This window comes from Perognathus longimembris, chromosome 17 (genome assembly GCF_023159225.1).
Source record: "Perognathus longimembris pacificus isolate PPM17 chromosome 17, ASM2315922v1, whole genome shotgun sequence".
Lineage (NCBI taxonomy): Eukaryota > Metazoa > Chordata > Mammalia > Rodentia > Heteromyidae > Perognathus > Perognathus longimembris.
In genome coordinates, this window is record NC_063177.1 from 50,588,677 (window position 1) to 50,605,894 (window position 17,218).

The 17,218-nt window shown below is 50.8% G+C and overlaps 1 protein-coding gene across 2 annotated transcripts in view; it reads right to left on the reverse strand.

Moving 5' to 3' along the window:
* Positions 1–15,703, reverse strand: part of Slc39a11 (solute carrier family 39 member 11) — a 246,500-nt gene extending 230,797 nt beyond the window's left edge. For both annotated transcript variants that reach the window (XM_048366585.1, XM_048366584.1), the window contains exons 1-3: positions 15,592–15,703; positions 10,776–10,894; positions 9,298–9,336 (exon numbers count right to left, since the gene is read on the reverse strand). In XM_048366585.1, coding sequence (XP_048222542.1) covers positions 9,298–9,336; positions 10,776–10,883 — 147 coding nt within the window. In that variant the 5' untranslated portion in view covers positions 10,884–10,894; positions 15,592–15,703. The remainder of the gene's footprint in view (positions 1–9,297; positions 9,337–10,775; positions 10,895–15,591) is intronic.
* Between the last annotated feature and the right edge of the window lie 1,515 nt (positions 15,704–17,218).

Genomic DNA, 17,218 nt, shown 5'->3' on the forward strand with positions numbered 1-17,218 from the left:
CTGTTGCCACTTGAATAATAGAAAGTAGCCAACATCATTTTTCTTAGCATCTTAGGATCAATCCCATTAAAAAACCTTTACTGTCAGCTCTTTAGAAAGATACTCTTATTGAGTACACAGAACCAGAGTTAGAATTGGTTTGCTTTTGTCCTGTAGACTTTGTGTGTCAAGGCCAAGTCTCCACACATTATTAACCCAAGTACTTGGTGGAGAGGCTGCTGTTGGATCACACAGTATTGCTTTATAGCATTGGCTTGAACACAAGAGGAGAGAAGAGCCAATAATCAAAGCCTCGTCAAGGGCTGGGGTAATTTTAGACATGGTCAGACGTGTTGTGTTTGCATAATAGCTGTTGGTTTTCTTTCTTTGGAGAGCCACTGCTGGGAATATAGGCGCAGGGAGAGAATTGTCTTCAGGCCAATCCACCAACCATCCAGTGAGCACCTGTTTCACGCAGGGCATTGTGGGAGACAATGAGAAGCAGTGACATTTGGTTGCTTGTTGCAAGGGGCTCAGGGTGGGCTGGAGAGAGGACTCACGTTCACCAGTAGTCCCGAGACACACAGGCATGTGGTTCTGAAGGTAATGAAAAATGAGAAGGTGCCCAGAGCCCAGTGATAGGGAGGCTGCTTCTAGTTGAGGATCATAGAGACTTCATGGACAAAGCTCAGAGGGAATGATAGGCTAGGTTTTGGCAGGTGAGGATGGGGCAGGGGAAGACGTGGGAAAGAATACAGGCAGAGGGAATAGCAAATTGGAAGCACACTAGTAGTTGATCTGAAGCTGGTGATTGGCTTGAGTGTGAAGTGCATAAAGAGGTAGGTTGGGGCTCAGACAGGGACAATCTGGGGTTTGTTCTCTAGAGGGAGGGGAGTCCCTGGAGATGTGTTCTGTTGTAGCAGATAGATCAGCTCCAGGGAGCACACTCATTGAAAGCGATTGCTTTGTTTTAGAGGAAAGAGTCCTTGACCTTGGGCAGAGGGAAGTAGAGGAGTTGGGAAGTGAGAAACCAAAGAGGTCCACCGGAAAGCCCCAAGGTCTTGATTGACTGGTGGTCCTTTGCCGGTGAAGGGAGCCAAAGGGCTTCAGTTGAACCACGGGTTCGCGCCTCTCCTGGGCTGTGGAAGGGCAGGCAGCACCATCTGGCTTGCGATCTGAGGGGGACTCCACTAACATGGAGAGGGGCGTCTTACAGCAGGCCCTCCTCATGTGAGTGGGTTGGCACTTTGGAATATGCATGTGTTGGAGTGGTCTCCATGGCAACCAGACACCCACGGTGAGTGTACTGAGAGCGATGGCTCCTGCTGCTCCGCATCCATTAGGATTAGTTTTGACTGAGAGGAACTGAGAACTGGAAAATAGTGCCTTACACAAGAAAAGATCTCTCTCCGTACAATTCCCGAGCTCACGCATGGCTGGGGAAGTAGGTCAATGGAGTCACCAGAGATCCAGGGTTGGTTTTTGTCTCACTCCTTTTGTCTTACAGGATAGCCTTTGTTCTTCTGGTTCAAAGTAGCTGCTAGAGCTCTGGTCATCACAGCTGCCTTCCCCACAGTGAAGTGGCAAGAAGGAGGAAGATCCTTTCCAGCCCTGCGTGGCAGCCCTCTCCCTCTCTCTCTCCCTCCCTCCCTCTCCTCATTTTTGTCCCAGAAATGGAGCTGGAACTCAGGATCTTGTGCTTTTCCTTGGCCTTTCTGTTCATGGCTGGTACTCTAGCACTTGAGCCATTTTTCTCCAGGTCAGCCTTTTCCTTTTTATTTTACATGAACTCTTGTAGACTTTTCTGTCTGAGCTGGCTTTGAACCACAAGTCCCCCAGCTCTCAGCCTCCTGAGGAGCTGGGATTATAGGTGGGAGTCACTGGTGCCTGGCCATCCTGTACTTCTTAAGCGGGCAGCCGGGCAGGACAGAGGGACCAGTACCAACCAGTCCATGTCCTTCTTGCTCCCATTGCCCTCATGAGGGTGGTGAGGAAGATGGAGGCAGGAGGAGTCAAGTGACCGGCTGGGAGGCGTTCCTGCTTGCTACCCTTCCCAGGGCCGGCCTGGGGGCCGCACGGGATACCAGGTGGAATAAATATTTTTCTTGGCCTCATCCTGTCTTTCCTGCCTTGATGGCTCCCAACTGAGGAACAGGACTTCAAGCCTCCCAGGAAGAGGGCCTTAGGCATCCCCCGGGGGCTCCTGAGAGATGAACCTATCTTTGGGCAGTAAAAACAGAACTGCTGTAATAAAGAATGTTCTGGCTCACACGGGGGGTCTGCGCTTATCAGCCCCATGATTAGCGGCCTGTCCCTGGACCTCCAGACATCTCAGGTCTCCTCTGAGACTGAAATCATTTCCCTCCCACCTTGTGCCAGAGTCGGAGAATAAATCCAGTCCTCCCTGCTTAATGCCTCTGTGCGCTCCAGAGGGAGAGAGCAAATCCCAGGCAGGCCGTGCTTTAACAGCCGGCTGGTATAAGCTGATCCCTGCTGTCAGAGGGCCTGGCTTTTATTTCCACATCTGACTTGGGCTCTGGGCCCTGAGCCACACTGCTCCCTTCTCCAGGATGCATGCCCCCGTGACGGGGCGGGCCATCAGGCCTGGAAGAAGAGAGCGTCTGACTGACAGCAGCAAAGGGGGGAGGCTGCACGGTCCCCTGTGGATGGATTCTCGGCTTTTTCATCCCTTTTGGCTTTTCTGCTCTAGCATCTCTTTGGAAACTTCTCTGTTTCTGAAGCTCTTTTCTTGTTGTGAGGAAATCAAGTAGGATAGCCGAAGCCAAGTGGGCTCTCCAGGAAGGTGGAAAACAGATTAGTACTGCACATAAGACGGAGGAAAAGACTCCCAGTCACCACCTGGGCATAAGCTTTAAATAGATGACAGAGTTGAATTTGCTCAACACTTGGTGATTATGCAGTGTTCGGTGCAGTGCAAATGTCTGTATGTCGGTGCCAAGGGACATTTGCATCTTAGGGGCTCCTGTGTCTCCCAAACAACATTGTCAGGTGACAGTGTTGAGAGTGTTATCCCTTCCTCGTTTTCTCCCATAGGCCTTATACTCTTGCTTGGCTTTTTCACTTACAGCTTGTGCTCTGCTACTTTATCCTTTGAGCCAAGCCTCTACCTTGCTCCCTCCCCGCTTAATTGGAGATAAGAATCTCCAGTTGTCTCCCACATGCTGTCTTTGAACCACGATTCTCAGATCTCAACCTCTTGAGTAGCTAGAATAATAGGCGTGAGCCACCAGTGTCTGGCTTTTTTATTTTATATTTTGTTTTTCAAGAGAATGTTTTGCTATGTATCCCAGGGTGAGGTAGTACAGGGACTCACCGTGTGGACTAGGCGGTTCTTGGCCTGATTTGAACTGATTGCCCTGCCTCTACCTCTTGAGTGCTGAGATCACAAGCACACACCACCATGCTTTGCTGATTACCCTCTTTTTAAGGCTTCACCCCCTTCAAGATGAGATCAATGAGCCCTTGATTAGCATTGCAGCCCCCCGGCCCCCAACTTGGCTGTAGATTTTAGTGGCTTCTTTGCCTGTCCTCATTCCTCCTCAATCTGAAATGACTAGGGCAGGGACTCTTCCTTTCATCGATGAACTGCACAGTACTCAGAATAGGGGCAAGAACACAGTTGGCACTCAAAGATATTTTTATAGCTAAGAGACAAGGCTCAAGTGTTAGTATGCTTACTTAGCAAATGCAAAAGCCCTGAATTCTAACCCAAGAACCCTAAACATTTTATAAGAGCAAGTGTTGGACATGTGGATATTATAAGTTCTCTCCAAAATGCCTGCACACAGGCCCAGCTCAATTTCTTCAGACCCTGCTTGAAGGTCAATCTAAGCTCACAAAGAACAGAGAAAGCGACCATTCTGGGGACTCGGGGCAGACCTCAAGGCTACACCACAGGTGTCCAGCAGAGCAACGGGCATGCAAAGGGCTCCTCCGCCAAGACGAATGCTGTGACTTTCCATCAGCAGGGAGAGGAGGTGAGATATGACACCTCCTCCCCCACACTGTTTAGAACGGCACTGGAAATCTGAAGCATGAAATTGAAAAGAAGAAAAAAAAATACAGTAATACTAATCTGTCTCCTTCCTACGAGGTCCTCCTCCTCCTCAGCCTCCCCCTCACCTCGCTACCCTCACCCCTGGCAGCGAGACAGTGGAGTCAGGAAGCACGGGGCAGGAAAGCCCTTGTTCTGTAGGCTACGCTGGGGAGGATCAAGGCACAGAGCTGTCATCATGGTGTCCTTAAGCCCACAAAAACCACGAGGATTGGGGGGGTGGGGCAGGGGTGCCAGTTGAAGAGTATAGAAAGATAAAAGGGTGCCAGTGACCCACATCTATGATCCTACTACTCAGGAGGCTGAGATCTGAGGATCACAATTCAAAGCCAGCCAAGGCAGGAAGGTCGGTGAGATTCTTCTCTCCAATTAACCACCCAAAAAGCCAGAAAAAGAGCTATGCTCAAGTGTAGAGCATTTGCCTTGAGTAAGAAAGCTCAGGGATAGTGCCCAGGTTCTGAGTTCAAGCCCCAGGACTGGCACCGAAAAAGTAAGAAAGGAGGGGAGGAGGGAGGGAAGAAGAGGGAAAAAGAAAGAAAGGAGGGAGGGAGGGAAGGAGGAAGGGAGGGAGAGAGAAAATAAAAAGGAAGGAAATGAGAGAAAGAGAAAAAGAAGGAGGGAGGGTGTTAGGGAGGGGAAAAAAGGAAGAAAAGATGGAAAGAAGGGGGAAGGAAGAGAAAAAAAGAAAAGGAGAGAGAAAAAGAGGAAGCAAGAAAAACAGAGAAAGAGAAAAAGAGAAAGCAAGAGAAAGGGAAGGAGGGAGGGGAGAAGAGGAAGAGTTGAGGTCCTCCTACTGGAATCAAATGCCTCATCAAACAAACCCTAAGGGTCCCACCCCCCTAATTATGGGAGTTTAGAGTGTCACTGTCTTGCAGCATCGCCATTCTTGAAGCAGCAGGACCCCCATGACAGTGCCAGTCTCTTCAATGAGGCTGTGAATAACAGCTGGAGAGAGGCCTTCCCCACAGCCTCCCTACACAGAACACCCTGGCTCGGCAATGGATCCCTGGTCTGCCTACCAAGCTGCTATGGTTTGGGTGGGTGTCCCCTTCCTCCATAGGTGCATGCGTTAAAGGGTTGGTCGCCAGAGTAGCATTAGAGGTGATGGACACTTTGAGAGGTGAGGCCTTAATGGGGGGGGGGGGGGTCCTTTGGTGACTTGGGGGCATGCTCTCAGGAGATTATGGGACCCCAGGCTCTCTTCTTCCTGGTTCATGAGGTAAGCTCTACCACATGCCCAACCTATGATGTGTTATTTTTCCAAAGACCTCAAAACCTTTCTGTTTGTAAGTTACTCACCTCCAGCATTTCCTTACAATGACAGAAAGCTCACTAATTAATACACAAGCCAATGCTGATACACATCCTCACCTCTTTGTGGAATGCCCACCTAGAAAGCAGCCTTACCCCCAAGACAAGACAAAAAACACCACCTCTCCCCCATCACTATCCAAGTACAAAATGAAAACCTACAGAAAGTAAAATCTAGCCTGCCCAGGGGCTCCTAGCTCCTCAAATCTTCAAAATACGAATTTAAGAGGAATGACATATTGGATAACTGTCCCAAAACCTCTGGGGCGATCTGCCTAGTCTGAGGGATCCTGGGGATAGAACCTGTTCTCAGGGGAGACGACTCTAGCTCCGTCCCTCACCCCTGGGAGGCCATCTGATAAGGAAAAAGCCATCACTCAGACAGACAGACAGACTGCAGTGATCTTTAGGGAGGCACAAGGGCCCGGGACCTTTCTTATGCCTTCCTGCCATACCGTAGGGGACTCTGGCCTTGGCCCAGCGCACATCTGTGTGGTCCAAAGACCTCACATTCCTCCCTTAGAACACATCAGGCCCCCTACCTCTCAGAAGCTAAGAAAGAAAACAACAGCAATCATTTCTCAGCCCTGAGTCTATAGACAGAAAAGTATAAAAGCTAAGATTTGTTTAAACTCAATTCAATGGCTATTCCTCGCCTGAATCTTCTCCCTCTCCTATTTACTCTAGAATAAACTTTTCCATTGGCCCTGGCTGAACTCCCCTCCCGGAACTCTCCCACCCGGCTCTCAATGGAAAGGGGAGCAGCTGGCTACCAGCATCCCTCCAGACTCAGAGACCATCCTGGGAGGGCATCGTTAACTTCCAACCGTGAGCCAGTCACTTGGAGAAAACAGGATTTGCCATTTGCTGTACAAAAGCAGATCTGGCCAAAATCTCCTCAAGAAAATCATGTCTTTTCTAAGCAATCAGCTCCCCACAGGATAAAATAATCGGTACTGAATTGCCTTTCCATGCCTAGGACTAAGCATCCAACCGATGGCCTCTTTCCCTTTTGTAGTTTCTTGGTCCTGTTTATTGCACGCAGGAGTTTCTTGCTTTTAGAGAATGTGTACTGATGTGGAGATTCCCAGTGGAATCTTACCAAAATGTCAGGCTCAAGCCTTACCAAAAGACATACCGTCCAAGCAAACACAAGGGAAACGGTGCTCTTCTGTGTTTCAGCCCCTCCAAATTCATCCGGACGACTTTGGAGATCATCATGATTCTCCTCCCACAAAGATTTTCAATTACATGACTGTATTTATCACTGACTGCTATCCTTTAACTCTGGATCTGAACCTGACATGTTACACTGATCCTTATGATAGGACCCTGTCTCCCGGCTGCTGACCTAATGACCTCTAGGACCTCATGCCCCATGGCAAGTCTTTCCAGATCCCAGGACTGACCACCAGTATGGCAGAAAGAAGCCAAACCCTGAACGACCAGAAAGGAAAGCACAGAGTGTGCACCCTCTGATGCAGCCATGCAATCTGAATACACAGCAGTACCAATGTATTCCTACCTGAAAACAAAATATGAGCCAGGTACAGTGGGCTCATGCCTACAGATATCTGACAACTCGGAAAGCTGAGACCAGGTGACCAGAGGACAGTTCAAGCAAGAAGTCTGCAAGACCCCATCTCAACCAACGAACAGCTGGGTACAGTGGCACAAGCCCATTATCTCAGCTATCCAGGAAGCACAAATAAGAAGATCACAGTCCAGCCTGGCAATGGTGGCGCACACCTGTAATCCTAGCTACTCAGGAGGCTGAGAACTGAGGATCACAGGTCAAAGCCAGCCCAGGCAGGGCAGTCTTACAAGACTCTTATATAACTCCAATTAACCACCAGAAAACTATAAGTGGAGCTGTTGCTCAAACTTGTAGAGTGCTAAACTTGAGCAAAAGCGCTAAACGACAGTGCCCAGGTCTGGAGTTCAAGCCCCATGACAAACAAAATGAGAGGGGGGGAGGGAGGGAGAAGGAGAGGGAGAGAGAGAGAGACCATACTCCAGGCTGGTCCAGGTATAAATGCAAAAACCTAGATCAAAAAATAAAGAAAGTACAAAGGGCTGACAACATGGCTCAGTGGTAGAGTGCTTGCCTCACAAGCACAAGGTCCTGAATTCAAACTCCAGTATTGAGAAAAAAAAATCTAAATTTTGAATTACCAAGCATTATGTCTGACTTATAGCTTACAGGAAATACAGGGGATGGAGAAACAAGTTATACAGGAAGCAACTGGCAAAATTCTATAGACAATTGACCCAGTTTCTCCAACAAACAGCTTACACATGCAACAGGTCTGCTGAAGAATAAAGAGATGTAAGAGACTTAGATTATCAAACTAATGCAACGTGGAGATGATGTTCAGATCCTAGTCCTTGCAAAACATAGAAAGTCCCTTTGAAAATATGGGCTGGGAATGTGGCTTAGTGGTAGAGTGCTTGCTTAGCATGCATGAAGTCCTAGGTCTGATTCCTCAGTACCACATTAATAGAAAAACCTGGAAGTGACGCTGTGGCTCAAGTGGTAGAGTGCTAGCCTTGAGTAAAAGAAGCTCAGGGACAGTACCCAGGCCCATGAGTTCAAGCCCCAGGACTGCCAAAAAAAAAAAAAAAAAAAAAGCGGGGGCTGGAAATATGGCCTAGTGGCAAGAGTGCTTGCCTCGTATACATGAAGGCCTGGGTTCGATTCCCCAGCACCACATATATAGAAAATGGCCAGAAGTGGCGCTGTGACTCAAGTGGCATAGTTCTAGCCTTGAGCAAAAAGAAGCCAGGGACAGTGCTCAGGCCATGAGTCCAAGGCCCAGGACTGGCCAAAACACAAACAGAAAATAAAAAGAAAAGATAGATAACATTTGAATATGGATTAGAGGCTGTAACGAAAAATTATTGCTAATTTTGGTAGGTATCATGAGGTCAAGGTGATGTTGTTTTAAGTCTCATATGTGTGTGTATATATATACACATATATACACACATATGTATTTGATATATATACATATACCATCATATATATACACATATAAACTTACAGGTATAATTACACAATGCCTGACTTTACAAAACAGTCTAACCAGGAAGGCTGTAGAAGGAAAGGTGAAATGAGATTAACAGAAATGCCGGTGATGATTGAGGGAGGAAGAGCGGTATCTAGGTAATACCTTAGGATTCTTTCTTTTTTTTTTGCCAGTCCTGGGGCTTGAACTCAGGGCTTGAGCACTGTCCCTGGCTTCTTTTTATTCAAAGCTAGCACTCTACCACTTGAGCCATAGCACCCACTTCCGGCTTTTTCTGTGTATGTGGTGCTGAGGAATTGAAACCAGAGCTTCATGCATGCTAGGTGAGCACTCTTACCACTAAGCCACATTCCCAGCCCAGATTCTTTCTATTTTGTTACATGTTTGAAAGTATCTGGCAGAGCACTGGTGGTTCACACACTGAGATCTAGAGGATCTCAGTTTGAGGCCAATTCCAGGCAGGTAAGTCCAAGCTATTCCATCTCCAAAATAACCAGCAAAAGGCTGAGCTGGAAGCATTACAACCAGCTAAGCAAGCAAGCTGCTGGGTTAAAACCCAGGTACAACGTATCTGTAATAATGCATCCTTAATAGAGGAAGGAGAAGCAAGTGGGCATTTAATTAGTCCTGACTATGCATCAGGCCAGGTGCATACCAGGCCCTTCCTAAATATTATCTAATTTCCAAGTCTTTAGGTGGCTGCCAAGCAGCACTCCTTCAGGCAGGGGTATCAATCAGCTGGGAAATAAGTATGACTAGGGACAGGAAGGCGGGGCATTAGCACTTAGAGAAAGAACTGGATGCATCTACACCGTGAGGAGACAAACTGGTAATGGCCCATGACAGAGAAAGGCTACAATAAACATATCTCCAACCACATTTCCCCTGCTACATGCAACTCACCCCTGCAGCAAAGCCGAGACTTCCATCTAGGATCCGCCTCTGGAAAGGAAAAGATTGACGTTTCAATTTTCTAGGGACAAAAGGAGGGGTCCAGTCAACCACCAAAAATGCTGGAGGTGGAGCTGTGGCTCAAGTAATAGAGTGCCAGCCTTAAGTAGAGAAAGCTCAGGGACAGTCTCCAGGCCCCACATTCTAGTCCCAGCACCAGCACACACACACACACACACACACACACACACACACACACACGCACAATTGTTTTAGTGTCAATCTGTACAAGAACAGAGAAATGTGAAACGTACATACAATGGAACATTCTCAGCATTAAAAAACGAAGGAAATTGTGGCAGAAAGGACAACATGAGTGACCTGAAGGACATTATAGTAGTGAAATGGGCCAGCCATGTGCACTACTACTCTTCTCTACACCCAGTCAAGAACAATTTATCATCCTCTCCCCATCTTCCTGCCCCAGACAACCTTCATCCCGTCTTTCTCTGTGAATGTGACGTCAATGGGCACTGTGTATATGACATTCCTGCTCCAACCCCCCACCCCCGCCCCCCAAGATCCCAGGCTGTGTAGTTTGAACTGATGGGTTGGCTAGTCCTAACCTCCTCCACGAGGTGAGGAGGCAGGCAGTGTGAGGAGGCAGGCTCTCATGCGGCCCAGACTGACATCTGCAGGACGGTTCTCTTATGCGGATGCCTGACTTGTCAACTTCCTGTTTTCCTTCTCAGATCCCTCACTCCTCCGTGGGTCAAAATAGATCAAAGTCAGTTACTCCCATGCCATCCCTAAGAGTTCTACAGGTGCAGGCTGAATAAAGCAGGGACTGGGGACAGGGGGAGCTAGGGTTGGGGAGAGCAGAATTTCAGGCATAGGTGAATGTGGATTGTGTATAAGGGTGCGGGGGGTGGAGGGGGTTGGGAGTGTGGGGTGTAGAGGGAGAGATGTGAGGGATAGAGGGGTACAGAGGGGTCCATAGGGACTGAGGGACTGGGAGTATGAATGGAATACAAGAAGGATGCGGGGGTGGTTAGCGAAGGGGCCGTCAGGGGGACAGGGAGGTGGGCTGGTCTGTACTCATCCAATGGATGAAAAGCCACAGAGCTGGGTAGAAGGGAAAGGAAGCAAATCCTTCCCCTCCTCCATGGCCTTGTCAGGAACACAGCCACTTCCGGCCTGAAGAAATTATAAGAAAGCAAGAAACAAAGCAGTGAGCTAGAGGAGGCTGCCTTGCTGGATCCTCCCGCCACAGGCTGGAGTGGGGTTGCAGGAGGCAGGTGAGGGACAGAAGCCCATTCAAAGCCCGTGTTAGCAAGCAGGCACCACAAGGACAAACCTGACCACCACCACCACCACCTGCGAGCGTGGCCAGGGACAGGGAGGGCTACACAGAGGGGGGCTGGCTTCACAGCATGTGAGAGGGTCCCCCAAGAACTTCCACAACCCAAGGAAAGCCACGAGTTCCTCACCTGTCCAGAAGAGAATATGAAGACGAGAGCCGCTCCAGCTGCTGTCAGAGCCCAGGTGAATAAGGTCCCCAGTAAGGCCTGGAACACTGGGCTGTACCCTTGAAGCATGCTTGACACAGCTGTGGACAGAAGAGGCAGGGGTCAGCCATCCGAGGGCCCTTTCTGTGGCACACACGTGTCCCAGCCCCCCTGCCTGGCTTGGCTTTCATCTGGGTTGGCAGTTTGTATGCCTACCACGCCAGGCTACGGTCCCTTAACCACTACCTAACTTCCCCATTCAGGTTTCCTGGGCACTAGAAGTCACCTAACTCTGAAAGGAGATACAGGACCCCTAAAGAGAGGCCACAGAAGGCCAGGCACTGGTGGCTCAAGCCTTCAATCGCAGCTACTCAGGAGGTCGAGATCTGAGGATTGCAGTTCAAAGCCACTAGTGGCAGAAAACTGAATCAAACTCTTATCTCCAAGTAACCAGCAAAAACCCAGAAGTAGAGGTGAGACTCAAGCAAGAGCGAGAGGCCGAGTTCAAGCCCCAGTCCTGACACGAGAGGGGGTAAGCGCACTGAGGCCTCATAAGAGGTTTGCTATGTTGAAAAGTAATTCCTAAAGAAAGCTCAGCCAGGCACCAGTGGCTCACATCTGTCGTCCTAGCTGCTCAGGAGGATGCCATCTGAGGACTGCGGTTCAGAGACAACCTAAACAAAAGTCTGTGGAACGCTTATCTCCAATTAACAAGCAAAAGGGCTGGACTGAAGGTGTGACTCAAATGGCAATGAGCCAGCCAGGAAGAAAAAAGCCCAGCAAGAGCATGAAGCAATGAGCTCAAGCCCCAGGACCTGCAGCAAAAATGAAAATAAACAGTATATTTAAAAAAAAAAAAAAGCTCGAGAATATAGATTGTGTAACCTGGAGGAAGAAAGGGGGTTTCAGAAGACCTATCACAACCACGTGTCCTACCTGCCCCTGCCTGTCAGTTATTCCCAATCTCCTGCAGATACAGATGACAGGCCCTAATTCCCCTTTAAACCTCCTCCAATCACCCCTCAGCAATCCCTGGCCAGCTACAGGGTAAGTTCTGCCTTCCATCTCTCTAGGGGCTCTTGGAGCCTGAGTCTACACTGTCCCTCGCCCAGGTACCATACCGCAGCTTAATTCTGTGACACCTTCACCATGCTCCGGCCTGTCCTACCCCGAGTCTCCGCTCATGCGCTTCCATCTGGGACTCCTTCCTTCCGTGGCTCCAGCACCAGAAGCCAGAGCATCCTGTGTGGCCCTCCTGATGCCAGCGTGTGGAGGAAGGTTTTCCTCTGCCCCTCCCATCTGCACACACACACACCTCTGCGGCTCTGGTGTGGCCTGGCTCCCTCATCTTTTCTAGTCTGTAGCATGAAACCAGAGGTGATGCTTTTCCACAGCCGGCATTCCTGGCAAATGGGGCTTTGCTGACTCTGAAGGAGCCAGCTTACCTGGGCAGGACAGGTGAGGACAAGGAAACAGACCCATGAATTGCAGTGTCCCTGGCCAATGCAGCCTCTCAACTGTGCTGAAGCTGACCTAAAGCCACTGCCCACCAAGAAAAGAAAGGTACGTGCCCTTCCCTCTTGTCTAAGCCCAGAGAATCTCCTCCAGACTTTAACATGATGAAAGGCCTAGCTCTGAAATCATAGCAAGTCACACCTCTCCCTGTGGAAAGTTCCATAGCAGAGAAAAACCATTTGTTGAGCAGCCCTGTGCTCTGGTACACAAACACTGGGCTGCAAGCCTTCAACTCAAAGGCCTCATTCAGCTTCCCCTTGGCCTTCAGCATCCACAGGGCTGGACCTGACCCCACATGGCTCAGTTCTGCCAGAAGCCCTGGGCCTGCAGATCCAGAGCAAAGGCACCCCCTCTCCTGACACTGAATGAATCCAGAGCAGGAAGACAGGGCCTAGGCCATGGAGCCTAGCAACACAGCCAGGTTCAAACCTAGGAAAGACTGTGGGTGCATCCGGATGAGGCCCTGCTCAGCATCAGTGCTAGGAAAACTGGGAAAAAGAGCAAGTTATGGACTTAGAATGTGGTCCCCATAGTCTAAACACAGCCCAGCACAGTCTCAATACCAATTAATGAAAACCAGATCATTTTTTAGAAGCAGCCAGCACCATGGCAAGCCATACTAAAGGAGTGGACTTTGTTTGCTTTTAAACTAAGATATCTGACCAGGTGCTGGTGGCTCATACCTGTAATCCTAGCTATATCAGAGGCAGAGAATGGAAGGATCATGGTTCTCAAGACTCCTTCTCAACCCACAGCTGGGTGTAGTAGCACATATCTGTCATCTCCAGATACGTGGGAAGCTACAATTGAGGGAATCATGATTCCAGTCAGAAAAAGTCACAAGATTTCACTTCAACAGAAGAAGCTGGATATAATGGCACAAGCCTATGAACCCAGCAACAACAGGAGGCCTAAATTAGGCGGATGGTGGCTCAAGGAGAAGCCTGAGCAGGAAGTAAGATTTCATCTTCAAAATAACCAAGGAACCAGGTGCCAGTGGCTCAAACCTATAATCCTAGCTATTCAGGAAGCTGATGATCACAGTTCAAAGCCAACCTAGGCAGACAAGTTTGTTAAGACTCTTACCCCACCTAACCAGCAAAAAAACTCCAAAGTGGAGCTGTGGCTCGAGTAGTAGAGCACCAGCCTTAAGCAAAAAAAAGGTCAGGGACAGCACTCATGCCCTGAGTGCAGGCCACAGTACAGGTACAAAATTAACAACTGAGGAAAAAACAGAGCTAAAGGTGTGGCGCGGTGGTAGAACACCAGTGTAGCAAGCACAATGCCCTGACCTCAAACCCCATTACTGCCAAATATATATAAAAATGAAAACATCTGGAACATTACACAGATCACCTACATCTAGCTGCCCGCAGATAAAATCTCCAACATTTCCAAAGACAGGCACAGAGCTATCATCCTCTGAGTACTCACCACCTAAGACAGGTCAGAATACAAACACCTATTGTTCCTTCCAATGTGCCTTTGACAGCTACAGAAAAGAACCAACAGAGCCAAAGTCAAAGTGGATTTTGTGGGCCAGAGGCAGAAGGAAGCCCTCCCGCGTTCCTACTGAGATAGGACAACTCCCCGATAATAAATGAGCCTCTGAGAAAGGGACACAGAGCAAGAGGAAGGCCACATCCCGTCTCTCCCAGAGGAGCAGCATTTATCAGAGGAAATGCAAGCCAGCGCCCCTCAGAGAAGTCCCTTCCATCTGTTGTTTGATGACGGTCCAAGAACCCAGCAGCACAAGTGCCCCTTGGGAGCTTCTTACAAGTGTGGAATCTCAGAGGACACCCCAGACTTCTTCATCAGACTCTCCTCCATTCCTGTGGGGGAGTCTTTCCTGTAGGAAAAGTGGGAAGCGCCTGACTTACACGGAACCAACTTCTACCAGACTGAGAGCTGCCAAGTGAGTGGGGCCCTGCAGAGGACTGGCAAGGATGCGGAAGAGGCCCGGGACAACAAAAGGTGTTCCCAACGGGGAGACCAGGAAGTCACCTGCCACTGCACCGCCCAAGCGGCTTGCTCACACAATGGGACACAGACTTCCTCCCAGGCTGGACATCAATATCATAAACCACTATGAGTTAGCACAAGAAAGGATCCTTAAAAAAAAAAAAAAAGCCAACATCAAGCTGGACACCAGCAACTCGTGCCTGCCACCCTAGGTCCTCAGGAAATGAGTCCAGATCCCTGTTGGAAGCCAGCTGGGGCATAAAAAGTCCATGAAACTCCATCTCCAAAAGAGCAAGGCTGGAGGTGTGACTCAAGTGGTAGAGCGCTCGCCTAGCAAGCTAGCGAACTCAAAGTCCAGCATCACCTCAGACCAGTGGTTCACACTGATAAGCTAGCTTGCCCGGGGAGGGTGACATGTGAGGATCTGAGGTTCAAAGCCAGCTCGGGCAAGACAAACTATGGAAATACTATATTATGAACTATTGCCAGCAAAAAGCTGGAAGTGGAGGTGTGATTCAAGTGGTAGTTTGCCAGCCATGGGTGGGAAAGGCAGGCAAGAATGAAAGGCCCTGAATCCAAGCCCCAGTACCAACACAAAAATAGAATAAAAATAAATGGAAGGCAACAACACCCCGACCCCCGCCCACGTGCACTGTCTGCTACTACAGCAGCCCCACGAGGAGATGATCCTACCTAAGGAGACATTTGTTTTTTTCTTTGCCCTTCCTTGAAACCTGTTGCTCCCCCTTCCAAGAGTCAGCTTGGAAGATGAGGCACCGGTGTGTTGCGGGGTGGGGTGGGGTACTGCCAGGGGCTCAATAAGACTACACAGGCACACGTGTGCAAGCACGCACACAAGGCCGGACCCCCAGAGTGGAAGCCAGGAGGACCCGGGTGTGGGCCAGTCGGGCTGGAGGATAAGAGCGGACAAGTCCTCTAGCACCCGGCTACTCGGAGTTGCAGACCCAAGGCACCATCCCGGGCCTCACCCGGCCCCGCTGCAGGTCTAACCAGATTCCCAGGTGAGTCCTGCAGGGAGTGGGAGGGGCCTCGATGAGCCGCCTCGGCTCCCCGGGGACCCCGGGCCCCCACCCCACCGGGAGGACGCAGGAGGAGGCGGGAGGCCCGCGCGTCCTGGCCGCCCCCCCCTCCCGGACCTCACGAGGGGGGAGGGAGGAAGGAAGCCCCTTCGCGCCCCGGCCGCCCGCAGTGCCTCCCGGGGGCTCCCCGGCCCCTCCGGCCCCGGGGCGCCCCTCCAGCTCCGGGGCCCACGCTCTTGTACTGCGGGGCCCCGCGCGGAGGGGAGGAAAAGCCGACTCACGAGGGCGCCCCGACCGCCCCCGTCCGCTTCCATGGGCCCCACCGGCTCCGCTGCGCCGCCACTTCCTGCTTCCCGCGCACACGTGGCCGGCCCCGGCCCCGCCCCCCCGCGCGTTCGCGGCCGCCGCAGGCCCCGCCCCCCCGCGCGTTCGCGGCCGCCGCAGGCCCCGCCCCCCGCGCGTTCCCGCCCGCCGCAGGCCCCGCCCCCCCGCCGCCGGGAGACTCCATCAATCCTCGGATTCACAGCTCACAGCGGCCCCGGGATCAGGCGGGGCGGGCAGAACAAAGTCCTGAGGACCAGAGCCGGGGGTGGGCGGGGGGGGGGGGCTCCGGGTGGCTACGCCTGATCTCAGAGGCCCAGCTGGGGAGGACCCGGGTTCGAGGCCACCTCCCCACCACACCCCCAACTCCTCATCTCAAGCCGAGTTTGGTGGGTGCACGCCTGTGTTCCAGGTAGGAAGACAGAGTAGATGGCTACCCTGGACAAAGCAAGCCCCGGACACCAGTCGGCCGGCTCTCCAAGTGACTGACGGCCGGAGAGAAGGAGCCATCTCGCGGATCACCACCCTCGGCATCATCCGGAGAAACCCGGGCCCCAGGAGGAGCAGCCGTCCCGAGCCCGCACCTGTCTACCACGGAAGCCCGGGGCGAGAACCGGGGCTGGCGGGCACCAGAGCCTGGCCGCAGGTCTGCACTGTCAGGACAGAGCCACCGGCCCGCAGCTCAACCGTGACAGTGACGATGAAGGCGAGACTACAGGGAAACCAGTCAGAATGCCAAGGCTTAAAGCAAACCAACCAGGGAAAAATGTGCCCAGTAGCCAGGCCCTGAGGGCTCTCACGCCTGTGATCCTAGCCACTCGGGAGGCTGAGATCGGAGGATGGCGGTCCAAAGCCAGCCTGGGCAGGAAAGTCTGTGAGACTCTTAGCTCCAATTAACAACCAAAAAAAAAAAAGCCGGAGGTGATTAGAGCACTAGCCTTGAGTACAGAAGCTCAGGGACAGTGCCTGGGCCTGAGGTCAAGCCCTAGGGTGCACACACACACACACACACACACACGTCGTTCTCATGGTAGGTCTTTACCACTGTTTTATGGGCCTGGGGCTTTAGTAGAGTGGTGAAGTTCCTGCCTAGCATCTGTGAGGACCTGGGTTCAATTCTCAGCGAAAATAATAATAGTACAGAATTTGAGACTTCATACATGGTATTCTACCAAAAGTCACTGTAATCGGTGAAGATTTGTAATCTTGCCACATTTTCAGAAAACCTTGGGGACCTGTGACAGATAGCAACTCAAACAGAAGACCTCATGCTTAGAAGGATGCAATATTCTCATGTCTAATTAAAGTGAAGGATGGAGCCATTACAAATTCCTCTGTGCCTTCTGTTCCTATAAGCAATTAACCCAGAAAGGTGATTTCCTACGAACTTGCTGAATGAAACTGTTTAAAATGCAGGAGAGAAAAGATATTCATCACCCTAATCCTTTCCACACAGAAGGATGGTTAGGCCCAGTGTAGTGGTATAAACCTGTAATCCCAGGTAGACAGGAGGCATAGATAGAAGGATGGAGGTCTGAGGCCAGCCTCAGGCAAAAACTCAAGATTTATCAGAAAAACAACTAAGAT